General features: G+C 46.2%; 1 protein-coding gene across 3 annotated transcripts in view; it reads right to left on the reverse strand.

Annotated features, from left to right (window-relative positions):
- TCP11L1 (t-complex 11 like 1) overlaps positions 1-16,502 on the reverse strand; it is a 47,387-nt gene that overhangs the window by 7,979 nt on the left and 22,906 nt on the right. For 2 of the 3 annotated variants that reach the window (XM_012452298.3, XM_012452300.3), the window contains exons 7-9: positions 10,009-10,205; positions 5,455-5,636; positions 2,610-2,782 (exon numbers count right to left, since the gene is read on the reverse strand). In XM_012452298.3, coding sequence (XP_012307721.2) covers positions 2,610-2,782; positions 5,455-5,636; positions 10,009-10,205 — 552 coding nt within the window. The remainder of the gene's footprint in view (positions 1-2,609; positions 2,783-5,454; positions 5,637-10,008; positions 10,206-16,502) is intronic. The other variant, XM_064365046.1, reaches the window with a different exon arrangement.

A 16,502-nucleotide genomic window follows, 5' to 3' on the forward strand; every position in this document is an offset into this window, starting at 1 on the left:
TTCATAATGCTTTTGCACTCTTGTGTACCCTCATGAAAAAAGATTTGATCAAGCCACACTTCTTGCAGATTTTATCACAAAAACAATAGAGACATTTACATGGAATGGACTTTTTTAAACTACATGCCCTGCCTCCTGCCTGGGGTATCCTCTCAGGTGCAAATAACTTATGCCCTCCTGAACCTCACAATAGAGACAGAAAACTGCGACAAGACAGCGCCTGCCACCCTTTTTTATTTATTTATTTTTTCCAAAACAGTTTCACTCTGTCACCCAGGCTAGAATGCAGTGGCACAGTCTCAGCTCACTGCAACCTCCGCCTCCCATGTTCAAGTGAGTCTCCTCCCTCAGCCTCCCGAGCAGCTGGGATTACAGAGGTGCACCACCCCGCTCAGCTAATTTTTGTATTATTAGTAGAGGCAGGGTTTCACCATGTTGGCCAGGCTGGTCTTGAACTCCTGACCTCAAGGGATCTGCCCACCTTGGCCTACCAAAGTGCTGGGATTACAGATGTGAGCCACCGCACCTGACCCTATCACCCTTATTCTTTTTTTGTTTTGTTTTTGAGATGGAGTTTCCCTCATCTCCCAGGCTGGAGTGCAATGGTGCAATCTTGGCTCACTCCACCTCCTGGGTTCAAGTGATTCTCCTGCCTCAGCCTCCTGAGTAACTGGGATTACAAGCACACACCACCATGCCCAGCAAATTTTTGTATTTTTAGTAGAGACGGGGTTTCACCATGTTAGCCAGGCTGTTCTCGAACTCCTGACCTCAGCTAATCTGCCCACCTTGGCCTCCCAAAATGCTGGGATTATAGGTGTGAGTCACCATGCCTGGCCCTATTACCCCTATTCTTAGTTTGGTTCTCTAAGGTTCCCAGGGCTGGCAGCCTCACCGAAGTAGAAATCTTTGTATTGTTCCTACCCAAAGATTGGTTTTTCTTTTCTTTCTTTCTTTTTTTTAGAGACAGGGTCTTGCTCTGTCACCCAGGCTAGAGTGCGGTGGTGCAGTCATAGCTCACTGCAGCCTCAAACTCCTGGGCTCATGATCCTCCTGCCTCAGCCTCCTGAGTAGCCAGGACTACAGATGCATGTCACTGTCCTGGCTAACTTTATATTTTTTTAAATTTTTGGTAGAGATGAGGTCTCACTATGTTGCCCAGGTAGTCTTGAACTCCTGGTTTTAAGCAATCCTCCCAGTAAGGGCTGGTTTGTAATCCCCATGACTATGACTGGCTGTTACAAAACAACCCAGGCAGCAGGATGAGAAGCAACTTGCTGGCCACAGGTCTACTTGCAGGCACTTGCCTGCCTCCCTACCAACGGTGTAAGTCTCGGCTGAGTGCAGTGGTTCATGCCTGAAGCACTTTGGGAGGCCAAGGCAGGTGGATCACTGGAGTCTAGGAGTTTGAGATCAGCCTGGCCAACATGGCAAAACCCTGTCTCTACAAAATGGAGTGCAATGGTGCAATCTCAGCTCACTGCAATCTCTGCCTCCTGGGTTCAACTGATTCTCCTGCCTCAGCCTCCCAAGTAGCTGGGATTACAGGTGCATGCTGCCACGCCCGGCTAATGTTTTTTTTTTTTTGAGAGGGAGTCTCGCTTTGTCGCCCAGTCTGGAGTGCAATGGCACGATCCCGGCTCACCGCAACCTCTGCCTCTTAGGTTCAAGCGATTCTCCTGCCTCAGCCTTTCGAGTAGCTAGGACTTACAGGCATGAGCTACCACACCCAGCTAATTTTTGTATTTTTAGTAGAGACGGGGTTTTACCATGTTGGCCAGGCTAGTTTTGAACTCCTGACCTCAGGTGATCTGCCCACCTTGGCTTTCCATAGTGCTGGGACTACAGGCATAAGCCACCGCGCCTGGCTGGCTAATTTTTTTTTGTATTTTTTGTAGAGATGGGCTTTCACCATGTTAGTCAGGTTGTTCTTGAACTCCTGACCTCAGGTGATCCACCCACCTTGGTCTCCCAAAGTGCTGGGATCACAAGCATAAGCCACTGCTCCCGGCTGCATTAAAAATATTTTAATATTTCAAGTTTATTATAAATTTTAAATAGCAATATCTTATTATCATTTTAATAGTTTTATTATATTTGATATAATGTTGATAGTATTACATACTAATACTTAATAATATTTTAATAGTATTTTTAAATAACATCTTCATTTTGCTATTCAGCTATTTTTGTAACTGTTCCTATTTACTAAGGGCTTACTATGTGTTGCCAGGCACTATAGCAAGAGCTTCACCATCTCGTCTCAGGGAGTCCTTGCAGTGACCTTGTAAGGTTGCTGCTCTTATTCCCACTTTTAGAGATGAGGAAACTCGAATGACAAATCACACGCCCAAGCTGCACGGTAAGCCCTGGGGTACCACTTGTGAACCCAGGTGAGTGATTCCAAAGTCACAGCCCTTAGAACAATGATGGCTGCCTAGTCTAGTGCCTGTCTGTTGGGTGGCCCTGGTCTCTCTGTGATGCTTCATCACTGTCTGCTTGCCCATCAGCACCCTAACCCCAGCTAAGCCCTCAGGTTTCTTCAGAGGGGCCTGTCCTCCAGCCCCTCAGAGGGCACATCCCTGCTGCCTGCCTTCCCTCAAACATACCCATGATCCTGCGAATGGGGTCGTCAGGACTGGCCACAGCCTGGATCTGGCCCTTGAGCACGGTCTCCTTGTCCGTGGTGAAGGGGGAGGACCCACACAGGGAGAGGCAGCTGCTCACCTCCAGGCATACCTTCTCCCCGATGGTAGTGAGGACATCCTTCAGATGGAAGGAGCTGGAGTGGAGGAGGGGAGAAAGGGGCTGTAAGTAAAATACACCTCTAACTGCTCCAACCACCCACACCGGGTGAGGACAACAGCATCAGTAACTGGATTTATGTGTTCAAGGGACAATTTGTGACTCTTTTCCCTGCCACCTTGCCTCTCAGGCTGTGCATACCTGACCAGGGATCTTTCTTCCTCTCTCTCTGCTAGAAAAGACAGTGGGAAGGGCAAGAGCTCAGAGTATACCAGGACCAATTACCCAAAGCACAACTTCCTGCTAGCCTCTGTGTGATAAAATCAGCCTGGAATGATCTCAGAATATCTCCATATACCTCTGGAGGGATACACAAGAAAGCAGACATTTGGTAGCTGTGGGACAAGAAGGAGAGAGAAACTCTTCACTGAGTGCCCTTTTGTACCTTTTGATTTTTGAAACATGTATTAACTACTTTTAAAAGAATAAAGAGGCCCAGTGCAGTGGCTGACGCCTATAAACCCAGCACTTTGGGAGGCCGAGGCAGGTGGATCAGGAGTTTAAGGTCAGGAGTTTGAGACCAGCCTGGCCAACATGGTGAAACTTCATCTCTACTACAGATACAAAAAGATTAGCTGGGAGTGGTGGCAGGTGCCTATAATCCCAGATACTGGGGAGGCAGTGGTAGGAGAATCACTTGAGCTCAGGAGGGTCATCACACTCCAGCCTGAACGACAAGCGAAACTCTATCTCAAAAAAAAAAAAAATTTTTTTTAATTAAAAATTTTTTAAAAAATAAAATAATAAAGAAACTTCAAATCCTAAAGTTTAAAAAAAGAGTACCTGGATACCCTGGAACCCTCAGGCTCTCCCAGGGTGCCTGCAGGGAGCCCCTCTGCTGAGAGGCATGCTGTGAGAAGGTAACTGCCTCTGTTTTGGGTCTAGATCTTTTGTACAGTAGAATTACTGGGGGGTATGGGAGAAAGCCCTGGCACTCACTGTTGGCACCAGCTTCTGTGCCCACCCCTGGAGGGCGAGTGTGGATATGGGAGTACAAGGCTGGGCTCCCAAGGAAGCACTGGCCTGGGTCCCTTCCTCAGCAGAAGCTTTGACAGAATAGTTCTTCAGGCAGGGGACCTAGGTGACAGCCCAGGACTGTGCCTGTGCAAAGGCCTCAGGCTAAGCCCTCAGCTGAAAAAACAGTTTCCTGGCCTCTCAACAAACTAGTCTGACTGTCAAAACTGTTGAACTCCTAGTCACAACATGTGGACACGCCCTACACTGCACTGCACACGCCCATGCTTTGTGCAAATTCAGCAGCAAAATTTCTCCATTTTGTAAAAATGAGAATGTTTAGGGGGTACTTCCCTCGAAGAAGTCTCTGAATTGGACCTTGTCAGATAGAGCATTTACTTAGAACCACTCAAAGATATTTTATAGGCTGGAACCACAGAAGTCACCCAAACATGACTCCATGGTAGGAGCGGTCACTGAAGCCTGCACACATGCACATTTACATGTGTGTTAAGTGTGTACTAGGTCACAACAGAAAATGAATTTCTTACTGCAGATCCTAGTCACCAACATTTTTGTCCCAGTTAATGACTGGGTTTCAGTTTCCTCATAAGCTCCAGTAAAAGTTGAATGCATTTGAATGGCTTTGGGAGAGAAATAAAGCACTCAACAAACATCAAATACAAAAACCTTGGAGGCCAGGAGACAAACAGCCCCATTAAAGGAGGAAGGGGTCAGACAGCATTCTGTTCCCTGCGTAGGGAGAATAAATGAGTTGATGGCACTCAGCACCGAGCCAGGCCTTGGGAGGAGCATGCTAATACGGCATGGAGGACCACGGGACCCCTAAGCCCAGGATCTCCGACTCCTCAAGGCAAGCAATCACTGATACCAGCACTCCCCACCCTACCCATGGCCGACCCCTGCCTGAGCCACTTCTCTCACCTCCTAAATGCTCCCTCACACCTACTATGTGCCCCCCACCAAAATTTAAATTTAAGAACCGGGTGTGGTGGCTCACGCCCATAATCCCAGCCCTTTGGGAGGCTGAGGTGGGTGGATCAGAGGTCAGTAATTCGAGGCCAGCCTAGTCAATATGGCGAATCCCCGTCTCTACTAAAAATACACAAAAACAAAAACAAACAAAAAATAGCCACACATGGTGGCACATAACTGTAGTCCCAGCTACTAGGAGGCTGAGGCAGGAGAACTGCTTGAACCCAGGAGGCAGAGGCTGCAGAGTATGCACACACTGCGCCACTGTACTTCAGCCTGGTGAACAGAGGGAGACTCTGTCTCCAAAAAAAACAAAACAAAAAAAAAACAACACAAATCTAATGATGCTCTCTCCCTCTTGCTTCAAACTCTTCAATGGCTCCCTACTGCTCTTAGGACATTAACCCAACTCCTCGGTGTGGCCTCTAAGGCCCTATAGGCTACTCAACTAGTCACATACATTTTAAAGCCACAATCCTAGAGCTTTGCTAACTCTGCAGCTGATTCTAACTTTGACTCTGTGACCCTGAATAAACTCTGCTGGGCTGTTTGCCAAGTGAACCGAGACAGCAAGGTTTCTTCTCGGATCCTAGAGAGTGGCCCTGGGTTCGGCCTTACACTGGGAGATCTCCTCTGGGAGACTCCAGTCGGCTCTCTGCCATCCACCGCCTCCCATCCACGCACAACAGTTCCACTTACGGCAGATGCATATCTGTTAGCAAAATCTTCACAATCATCTTGAGTTTCTCAGCAAAGTCAGCCTGGCTGGAAATTCCTGGGGCTGCCATACTGAAGGTGACCAGCAACACAGCCCCCAGGATGGTCAGTTGTTCCAGCTGCAACTGGAGCTCGTGGAAGCGAGACTGGTCCATCAAAACTGTCTGTAATAAACAGAAGAGGCCATGGCTGAGCTGCAGGTCCGGGCTGGCCAGCAGAGGGCGAGAGCGCCACAGCCCCCACACCTGCCTCTGCAGCTTCCCTCAGGGTTTGCACTAGTGGGTCAGAGCTTTGAGGGAGTCCTGTGTGAAATAACCCCTCCATCTCAGAGTCCTTCCTCCTGAGCAAGGATGCAGCATAGCACCCTCACTAAGAACACAGGCCTGGGTGTAAAGCCAGGCTTCGTGCTAACAGCATGACCTCCCTGGCTGGGTATGGTGGTTCACGCCTGTAATCCCAGCACTTTGGGAGGCTAAGGCAGGCAGATCACCTGAGGTCAGGAGTTTGAGACTAGCCTGACCAACATGGTGAAACCTCGTCTCTACTAAAAATACAAAATTACCTTGGCGTGGTGGTGTACATCTATAATCCCAGCTACTCAGGAGGCTGAGGCAGGAGAATTGCTTGAACCCGGGAGGTGGAGGTTGCAATGAACTGAGATCACAGCATTATACTCCAGCCTGGGCAAGAAGAATGAAACTCCATCTCAAAAAAAGCAAAAAAGCATGACCTCATGTAAGCGTTCCCAACTTGGTCAGGCCTCTGGTAGAATGGGGACTCCCACACCACAGGGCTATTTTAAAGCTGAAGAAAGATCCTACTTATAAAGTGGCTGGCAGAGCCAGCACTTGATAAATAAAAGTTATGTTGTTAGGACGAAAAGCATAATGAGGCACAGACCTAGGGTCATCAACTCCTCCCAGTTTGTCTGGGACTGTCCCAGTTTTCAAATTGAAACTCCCATATCCTGTGAACCACCACTTGGTCCCTAGCAAACTAGGACAGCCAGTCACCCTGTACAGAGCAATGGAAGGCCAGGTGCGTTGGTGGGCGCCTGCAGTCCCAGCTACTGGGAAGCTCCAGCAAGAGGATCGCTGAGGCCAGAAGTTCGAGGCTGCAATGCACTATGATCATGTCTGTGAATAGCCACTACACTTGCAGCTTGGGTAACACAGCAAGACCCCATCTCAAAACAACAACAACCCCAGGGCAATGGAGGGGAGAAGTGCCTTGTGGGCAGAGCCTACACTTATTCACCTTGGTACCCGCTCAGCACCCAGCACAAAGGAAGCTAGTAAGGACCGGTAAGTAAACAAAGGAGAAAGAAACAGGAAGCACAGAGAGTAGAAGTGACAAAGAACAACCCAAAGCCTCCCAGAAAGCAAGTGCATTCCCACGACTGCCTCCCCCATGTTAAAGGAAGCCCTGGGTCCTACCATGCCAGCGCCCCCCTGCCCAGGTGGATGAGGGAAGGAGAAGGGAAAGGCTGCACAGATGGGCGTTTGATCTGAGAGTTTATAGGTTCATCAAATGGACTCTAAGGGCCTGTCTTGCTGTCAGAAACTGAGATTTGCCAAATCAAGACATGAACAACGTGGGGTCACAGCCAAGAAGTAAAAACTATCTCTGAGGATTGACAATCCTCTGCTCATAAACAAATACACTCCCAAGGACTTATTGTCCGTCTGTTTTCTGACTTCACGTGGCTTTGTGGCTTCCCAACAGCCCGCAGGACTTGAGTTTAAGATAGAGATTGCCAAGGATCAATTCCTGGAGTAGACAGCTATCCCCAGGGACCATCACCATCTTCCCCACAGCGTTTTTTTTTTTTCCCCAGAAAAAGAGAGTTTATTCATAAGACTGCCAAGTGAGGAGACTGGAGAACAGGTCTCGAATCCCCCTCTCCATAGAGAGGGTTTAGGGATATTCACAGCATGAAGAAGCAGGGGTATCTAAGGCCTGGGGAAGACGATCGGCAGTGGGGAAAAGGGAGATACTGGATGGTCTCCCACAGCTATTTTTAAAGAGATATGTCAGGCTGAGAACTTCCCTCCAGAAAAGAACATGCTACAGTTTAAAGGGAACATTTTCCCATCTCCAATTTGACATTCTCTTTAGAGCTTCCTCCAGCACAAAACAGGGAACTCAGGGGCAAGAGGCAAAACCTTAAGCTCACAACTTCTTGAAAGGAAAAATAAGGAACTTATGAGAAAGATATTTAGAGAAGTAGCTTGATCTGAGGCTAGCGATAAGAAGCTCATGTACCCCCCAAAAAGAGGGGAGAGTCTACATACCAAAACAGCTATTTACAGAAACATTGGGGGAATCCCTTCTTAGTCATCTTCTTAAAGAAGTCCTGCAGTTAGAAGGATGTATTATGAAAAACATAAAAAGAAAAAATGTTGTTCAGCATGGAAGGGGAAGAACTTTCTTAGGTAAAGCTGTAAGCAACCACACCACTGTTGTGGTTTTGATCAAGATGTGTAAAAACAGCAGAAAAGCTCAGCAGCACTAATTGGAAGCCTCATACATTACTGGTGGGATTGTAAAATGACGCAGCTGCTTTGGAAAAGTTTGGTAGTTCCTCAAAATGTTAAACTTAGAGTCACTACGTAACCCAGCAAGTCTAATCCTAGGTACATAATCAAGAGAGGTAAAAACACGTGTCCATGCAGAAACTTATATTGGAATATTCAGAGGCATAATTTATAATAACAACCCAAATGTTCATCAGCTGATGAATGAATAAACAAAATGCGGTACATCCATACAGTAAAATATATTATTCAGCCTTAAAAAGAAAGGAGGGCTGGGCTTGGTAGCTCAGGCCTGTAATCTCAACACTGGGAGGCTAGGGAGGGAGGATCACTTGAGGCCAAGAGTTTAAGACCAGCCTGGGTAACACAGTGAGACCCCTGTCTCTACAAAAAACACATTTAAAAATAAGCTGGGTGTGGTGGTACACTCTTGTAATCCTAGCTACCCAGGAGGCTGAGGCAGGAGGATCACTTGAGCCCCAAAGTTCAAGGTTAGAGTGAGCCATTGTACCACCACACTCTAACTGGAGCAATACAATGAGATCCTGTCTCTAAAAACAAAGAAACAAAAAACAAAAACAAAAACCCAGAAAGGGAACACTGACACATAGTTCAACATAAATGAATCTTGAAGACATTATGCTAAGTAAAATAAGCCCAACCCAAAAGGACAAAGATTGTATAATTTCACTCATATAAGATACTCAGAGTAGTCCAATTCATAGGCACTCAAAGCAGAATGATGGCTGCCAGGAGCCGGAGGGCAGGGGCAATGGGGAATGACTGGTGTGTTTGGTGGGAAGACAGTTTCACAGATGAAAAAATGAAAATGTTCTGGAGGCTGGGCGCGGTGGCTCACACCTGTAATCCCAGCACTTTCGGAGGCCAAGGCGGGCGAATCACGAGGTCAAGAGATTGAGACCATCCTGGCCAACATGGTGAAACCCCGTCTCTACTAAAAATACAAAAAAATTAGCTGGGCGTGGTGGTGCGCGCCTGTAGCCCCAGCTACTCAGGAGGCTGAGGCAGGAGAATTGCTTGAACCCGGGAGGCGGAGGTTGCAGTGAGCCGAGGTCACTCCACTGCACTCCAGCCTGACGCCTGGTGACGGAGTGAGACTGTCTAAAAAAAAAAAGAAAATGTTCTGGAGATGGCTGGTGGTGATGGTTGCCCAACAGTGCTAATGCACTTGATGCCACTGAACTGAACAACTAGAAATGGTTAAAATGGTAAATTTTATGTGTATTTTACCACTATTAAAAAAACACAGTGGAAAAGAAGACTAATGTACTGATATACGCTACAACACGGAAAAATGTTGGTGAAAGAAGCCAGGCACAAATGTCTGGTAGTGTACGATTTCACTTATATCAAATGTCCAGGATAGGCAAATCCATAGAGACAGAAAGCAGAGTTGTGGCTTCAAGGGCTGGAGGGAGAGGGAAAGGGCAGTGACTGCTAATGGGTGCGGGTTTCTATTGGAAGTGATGAAAATGGTCTCAATTAAACAGTGGTAATGGATGTATAACTCTGTGATGATATTAAAAACTGCTGAGATGTATACTCCAAAAGGGAGAATTTTCTGGTACATGAATTATATCAGAATAAAGCTATTCTTTTTACTTTTAATTTCATTTATTTATTTTTATTTTTTGAGATGGAGTCTTGCTCTGCCACCCAGGCTGGAGTGCAGCGGTGCGATCTCGGCTCACTGCAACCTCCACCTCCCAGGTTCAAGTGATTCTCCTGCCTCAGCCTCCTAAGTGGCTGGGACTACAGGCCCCTGCCACCACGCCAGGCTAATTTTTAGTATTTTTAGTACAGATGGGGTTTCACCGTGTTGCCCAGTCTGGTCTTGAACTCCTGACCTCAAGCAATCTGCCTCCCAAAGTGCTGAGATTACAGGAGTGAGCCACCATGCCTGGCCAAAGCTATTCTTTCTAAAAAGTTCAGCAGCATAAAAACAAATATGAGTAGTGAGACGGCTCGAGAGACCTACTTCGGGGAATGGCCTCTGGAGGTGGTCCCACTTCAGAAGCTTCAGGTAAGCATAATTCTGGACAGCAACAGGGCTCAGCCTGGGCATGTCCTCAGAGCCAGCAGCCGCTCCCCCAACTGGCAGGGCGTGTTTATACTTCTGAGTCATAAGGTCCTCTGAGGCTTCTTCCAGCCACTGGGTGACAAAATCCAGGGAATCTGTGAAAAACAAAGCTGCACATATTACCTTGATACTAAGAAGGGATGCTTCTCGGAATTACTTTAGGGACAATCGATGTCCTGGCAGAGTGATAAAAGTAGAAAGTATGAACTTTGGAATCAAATAAAACTTGGAGCAAATCATAGTAGTGCCGACGATTAACTGAGGGATCTCAGACAAGTCATAATGTGTCTGAGTTTCAGATGCCTGATATAGGGAAATTTACAATACCCACCTCACAGGCTGTTGTGAGGATTACACAAGACAATGAATAAGCCAGGCATGGTGGCTCACACCTATAATCCTAGCACTTTGGGAGGCTGAGGTAGGAAGACTGCTTGAACCCAGGAGTTCGAGACCAGCCTGGTCAATGTGGTAAGGCTCCATCTCTACAAAAAATACAAAAATCAGCTGGGTGTGGTGGCGTGTGCCTGTAGGAGAATTGCTTGTGCCCCAGAGGTTGAGGTTGCAGTGAGTGGTGATCACGCCACTGTACTCCAGCCTGAGTAACAGAGCTAGATCCTGTCTAAAATAAGAATATATGACACCTAGCCAGGCCTTGCCACCCACCTGGTATTTAACAAACCTTCCTTCTCTTCTCTCCCTTCCTGACCACTGTATGACATGGAGCCGAAAGCCCTGGCGACTCCAGCTCTAGAGACAGACGGGATGAGACAGTGGCTAGAGTTCCCTGTATAAAGTATCCTCTACACTGATGATGAGGCTTTTCCTTGTTTAGATCTTAACCTGGTTTCAATCTGGCTTCCTTTCAGCCTGGGGGAAAGTGAACTCTGACAGAGAAGCCCCACACCGCTTTCAGCAGCCCTTAAGTACCCCTGCTTTTCTAAGCTGAGTAATGTAGCGGGCACTCTGAGGGATACAGAGAGAGAGCTGGAGGATCTTGCACATCATCTGATAAAAACCGTGCCTATCAGGTCCTGGGAGGTGTTGCAGCTCTGTCAGTGGATGCTTCCTTAAAACCAGGTGGGCAGCCAAGGTGACAGCTGTGGTCTGCTCTTCACTGGGGCAGGGGGATACAGCTCTGGCTTGCCCTGAGCGCTCAGTCCTGACTGCTGGGTCATCTGGCTTCACTCTCTCTTCTGTAGACAGCATGCTCCCGTAACCTGCCAGCTTTAAGAAACCTGGGCTTCCATGTTGTGAGTTAAGTGCTAGATGCAGGCACTGTAGCTGCTTCCACCCTAGCAGTGAGTCCTCCACTGCACCCCTGCTTCCAGGGCCAAGCCTTAATATTAAGGCTCTTCAGGCTACAAAACTCTGCCCAGCGGAGGTTGCAGTGAACCAAGATCGCACCACTGCACTCCAGCCTGGGTGACAAAGTGAGACTCCAACTCAAAAAAAAAAAAAAAAAAAAAAACAACTCTGCCCAGTACTCTCACAACAGTGGTGAGAGTGTGAGCTTGTGGTCAGTCCATTATGGTCAAAAATCTCTTAAAACCTGTTTCCAACATCTGTAAAATGGGGTTTAAAAAAAGGTGCCGAGAGGAGGATCCAAGATGGCCGCTTAGGAGGAACTCGGGAATGCAGCTCCGAGAGAAAGCACAGAGGGTGAGTGGACGCCGTATTTCCAGACTGATTTTTACTGCCCACAGACCAGGAGATTCACAGGCAGAGAAGCCACACGGGTCGCCAGCGCCGCTGGCGCCGCTGGCTTGAACGGCGCAGCCGCTGGGCCGGCACCCTGAGGCAACGGCTCACTGTACAAAGTGAGAGAGTCTGAGTCCCCTATAAGCCAGCAAGGGGAGCTGAAACGGGGAGCCAGGCCAGCGCCACGAATCTCAGAGCCGCGGCTTTAGCCAACGCAGCGGCTCCGGAGGCAGATCAGATGAGACGGTGTCCCCTCTTACCCAGCAAGAAGACCTGAAACACAACTGAAACCAGGACGGTCCAGCTCTGTGGAGGAGGGGCGTTCTCCATAGGCACCCTGCTGTTCCCAGGGCAATATACCAAGGCAATCCGCCACTACAGAGACTCCGTCACTACAGGGGCGGGCCAACATAGCGAAAGCAGTTCTAACTACACCCAGAAGTTCACACGGAAGCTGGGTGGAGCCCACAGCAGCTTAGCGAAGCCTCTGCAACCTGAGTGTGACTAGGCTGCCACCTTGTGGGCAGGGAAAACAGCAACCGCACAGGGGAACATCATAAAACCGGAACTCCCTGGGACAGAACACCTCGGGGGAAGAGCAGGGGGTTTATGAGTTCTGCCACAGCAGACTTAAAATTACCAAAATCAGAAAGACAACAACTACAAAGTCAACAGGTGGATAAATCCACAAAGATGGGAAGAAACCAGCGCAAAAAGGATGAAAACACCCAAAATCAGAACACTTCTCCTCCTACAAGGGATCACAACTCCTCACCAGCAAGGGAACAAGACTGGATGGAGAATGAGTGTGATGAAATGACAGAATCAGCTTTCAGAAAGTGGATAATAAGAAACTTCCGTGAGCTAAAAGAACATGTTCTAACCCAATGCAAAGAAACTAAGAACCTTGAAAAAAGACTTGACGAAATGCTAACAAGAATGGACAACTTAGAGAGGAATATGAGCGAATTGATGGAGCTGAAAAACACAACACGAGAACTTCGTGAAGCATGCACAAGTTTCAATAGCCGAATTGACCAAGCAGAAGAAAGGATATCAGAGGTCGAAGATCAACTCAATGAAATAAAACGAGAAGGCAAGATTAGAGAAAACAGGGTAAAAAGGAATGAACAAAGTCAACAAGAAATATGGGACTATGTGAAAAGACCTAATCTACGTTTGATAGGTGTACCTGAATGTGACGAAGAGAATGCATCCAAGCTGGAAAATACTCTTCAGGATATTATCCAGGAAAACTTCCCCAACCTAACAAGGCAGGCCAAGATTCAAGTCCAGGAAATACAGAGAACACCACAAAGATACTCTTCTAGAAGAGCAACCCCAAGACACATAATCATCAGATTCACCAGGGTTGAAATGAAGGAGAAAATACTAAGGGAAGCCAGAGAGAAAGGTCGGGTTACCCACAAAGGGAAGCCCATCAGACTCACTGCAGATCTCTCAGCAGAAACCCTACAGGCCAGAAGAGAGTGGGGGCCGATATTCAACATACTTAAGGAAAAGAACTTTCAACCCAGAATTTCGTATCCAGCCAAACTAAGCTTTATAAGTGAAGGAAAAATAAAATCCTTTGTGAACAAGCAAGAACTCAGAGAGTTCATCACCACCAGACCAGCTCTACAAGAGCTCTTGAAGGAGGCACTACACATAGAAAAGAACAACCAGTACCAGCCACTCCAAAAACACACGAAAAGGTAAAAAGCATCAACACAATGAAGAATCTGCATCAACCAATGGGCAAAACAGCCACCTAGCACCAAAATGACAGGATCCAATTCACACATAACAATATTAACCCTAAATGTAAACGGACTAAATGCCCCAATCAAAAGACACAGACTGGCAAATTGGATAAAAAGCCAAAACCCGGCCGGGCGCGGTGGCTCAAGCCTGTAATCCCAGCACTTTGGGAGGCCGAGGCGGGTGGATCACGAGGTCAAGAGATCGAGACCATCCTGGTCAACATTGTGAAACCCCGTCTCTACTAATACAAAAAAAATTAGCTGGGCACGGTGGTGCGTGCCTGTAATCCCAGCTACTTAGGAGGCTGAGGCAGGAGAATTGCCTGAACCCAGGAGGCGGAGGTTGCAGTGAGCCGAGATCGCACCATTGCACTCCAGCCTGGGTAACAAGAGCGAGACTCCGTATCAAAAAAAAAAAAAAAAAAAAGCCAAAACCCATCAGTGTGCTGTATCCAGGAAACCCATCTCGCATGCAAGGATACACAAAGGCTCAAAATAAAGGGATGGAGGAAGATTTACCAAGCAAATGGAGAGCAAAAAAAAGCAGGAGTTGCAATTCTCATCTCTGATAAAATAGACTTTAAAGCAACAAAGATCAAAAGAGACAAAGAAGGACATTACATAATGGTAAAAGGATCAATGCAGCAAGAAGAGCTAACGATCCTAAATATATATGCACCTAATACAGGAGCACCCAGATACATAAGGCAAGTTCTTAAAGACTTACAAAGAGACTTAGACTCCCACACAATAATAGTGGGAGACTTCAACACACCATTGTCAATATTAGACAGATCAACGAGACAGAAAATTAACAAGGATATCCAGGACTTGAACTCAGACCTGGAACAAGCAAACCTAATAGACATTTACAGAACTCTCCACCCCAAATCCACAGAATATACATTCTTCTCAGCACCACATCACACCTACTCTAAAATTGACCACATAATTGGAAGTAAATCACTCCTCAGCAAATGCAAAAGAACGGAAACCATAACAAACAGTCTCTCAGACCACAGTGCAATCAAGTTAGAACTCAGAATTCAGAAACTAACCCAGAACCGCACAGCCTCATGGAAAATGAACAACTTTCTCCTGAATGTTGACTGGATAAACAATGAAATGAAGGCAGAAATAAAGACGTTCTTCGAAACCAACGAGAATGAAGACACCACATACCAGAATCTCTGGGACACATTTAAAGCAGTCTCTAGAGGAAAATATATAGCAATAAGTGCCCACATGAGAAGAAAGGAGAGATCTAAAATCGACACCCTATTGTCAAAATTGAAAGAGCTAGAGGAGCAAGATCAAAAAAACTCAAAACCTAGCAGAAGACAAGAAATAACTAAGATCAAAGCAGAATTGAAGGAGATAGAGACACGAAAAACCCTTCAAAAAATCAATAAATCCAGGAGCTGGTTTTTTGAAAAGATCAACAAAATAGACAGACCACTAGCCAGACTAATCAAAAAGAAAAGAGAGAATAATCAAATAGATGCAATAAAAAATGACAAAGGGGATATCACCACAGATTCCACAGAAATTCAAACCATCATCAGAGATTATTACAAACAACTCTATGCACATAAATTAGAAAACCTGGAAGAAATGGATAAATTCCTGGACAGCTGCCTCCTCCCAAGCCTAAACCAGGAAGAAGCCGAAACCCTGAATAGACCAATAACAAGGTCTGAAGTCGAGGCAGCAATTAAGAGCCTACCACCCAAAAAAAGCCCAGGTCCAGATGGGTTCACAGCCGAATTCTACCAGACATACAAAGAGTAACTGATACCATTCCTACTGAAACTATTCCAAATAATCCAAAAAGAGGGAATCCTTCCCAAATCATTTTATGAGACCAACATCATCCTAATACCAAAACCTGGCAGAGACTCAACAAGAAAAGAAAACTACAGGCCAATATCCATGATGAACATAGATGCAATAATCTTCAATAAAATAATGGCAAGCCGATTACAACAGCACATCAAAAAGCTTATCCACCATGATCAAGTAGGATTCATCCCGGGGATGCAAGGCTGGTTCAATATACGCAAGTCTATAAATGTAATTCACCACATAAACAGAACCAAAGACAAAAACCACATGATTATCTCAATCGATGCAGAGAAGGCCTTCGACAAAATTCAACAGCCCTTTATGCTAAAAACCCTCAATAAACTAGGTATCGATGGAACGTATCTCAAAATAATAAAAGCTATTTACGACAAACCGACAGCCAATATCATACTGAACGGGCAAAAACTGGAAGCATTCCCTTTGAAATCTGGCACTAGACAAGGATGCCCTCTCTCACCACTCCTATTCAATATAGTACTGGAAGTTCTAGCCAGAGCAATCAGGCAAGAAAAAGAAATAAAGGGTATTCAATTAGGAAAGGAGGAAGTCAAATTGTCTCTATTTGCAGACGACATGATTGTATATCTAGAAGACCCCCTCATCTCAGCCCAAAAGCTCCTGAAACTGATAAGCAACTTCAGCAAAGTCTCAGGATACAAAATCAATGTGCAAAAATCACAAGCATTCCTATACACCAATAACAGACTTAAAGACAGCCAAATCAAGAACGAACTGCCATTCACAATTGCTACAAAGAGAATAAAATACCTAGGAATACAACTAACAAGGAACGTAAAGGACCTCTTCAAGGAGAACTACAAATCACTGCTCAACGAAATAAGAGAGGACACAAACAGATGGAGAAACATTCCATGTTCATGGTTAGGAAGAATTAATATCGTGAAAATGGCCATACTGCCCAAAGTAATATACAGATTCAATGCTATCCCCATCAAGCTACCAATGACCTTCTTCACAGAACTGGAAAAAACCACCTTAAACTTCATATGGAACCAAAAGAGAGCCCGCATAGCCAAGTCAATTCTAAGCAAAAAGAACAAA

Source organism: Aotus nancymaae, unplaced genomic scaffold, assembly GCF_030222135.1.
Source record: "Aotus nancymaae isolate 86718 unplaced genomic scaffold, 86718_ANA_hifiasm-v0.15.2.pri h1tg000059l, whole genome shotgun sequence".
NCBI lineage: Eukaryota > Metazoa > Chordata > Mammalia > Primates > Aotidae > Aotus > Aotus nancymaae.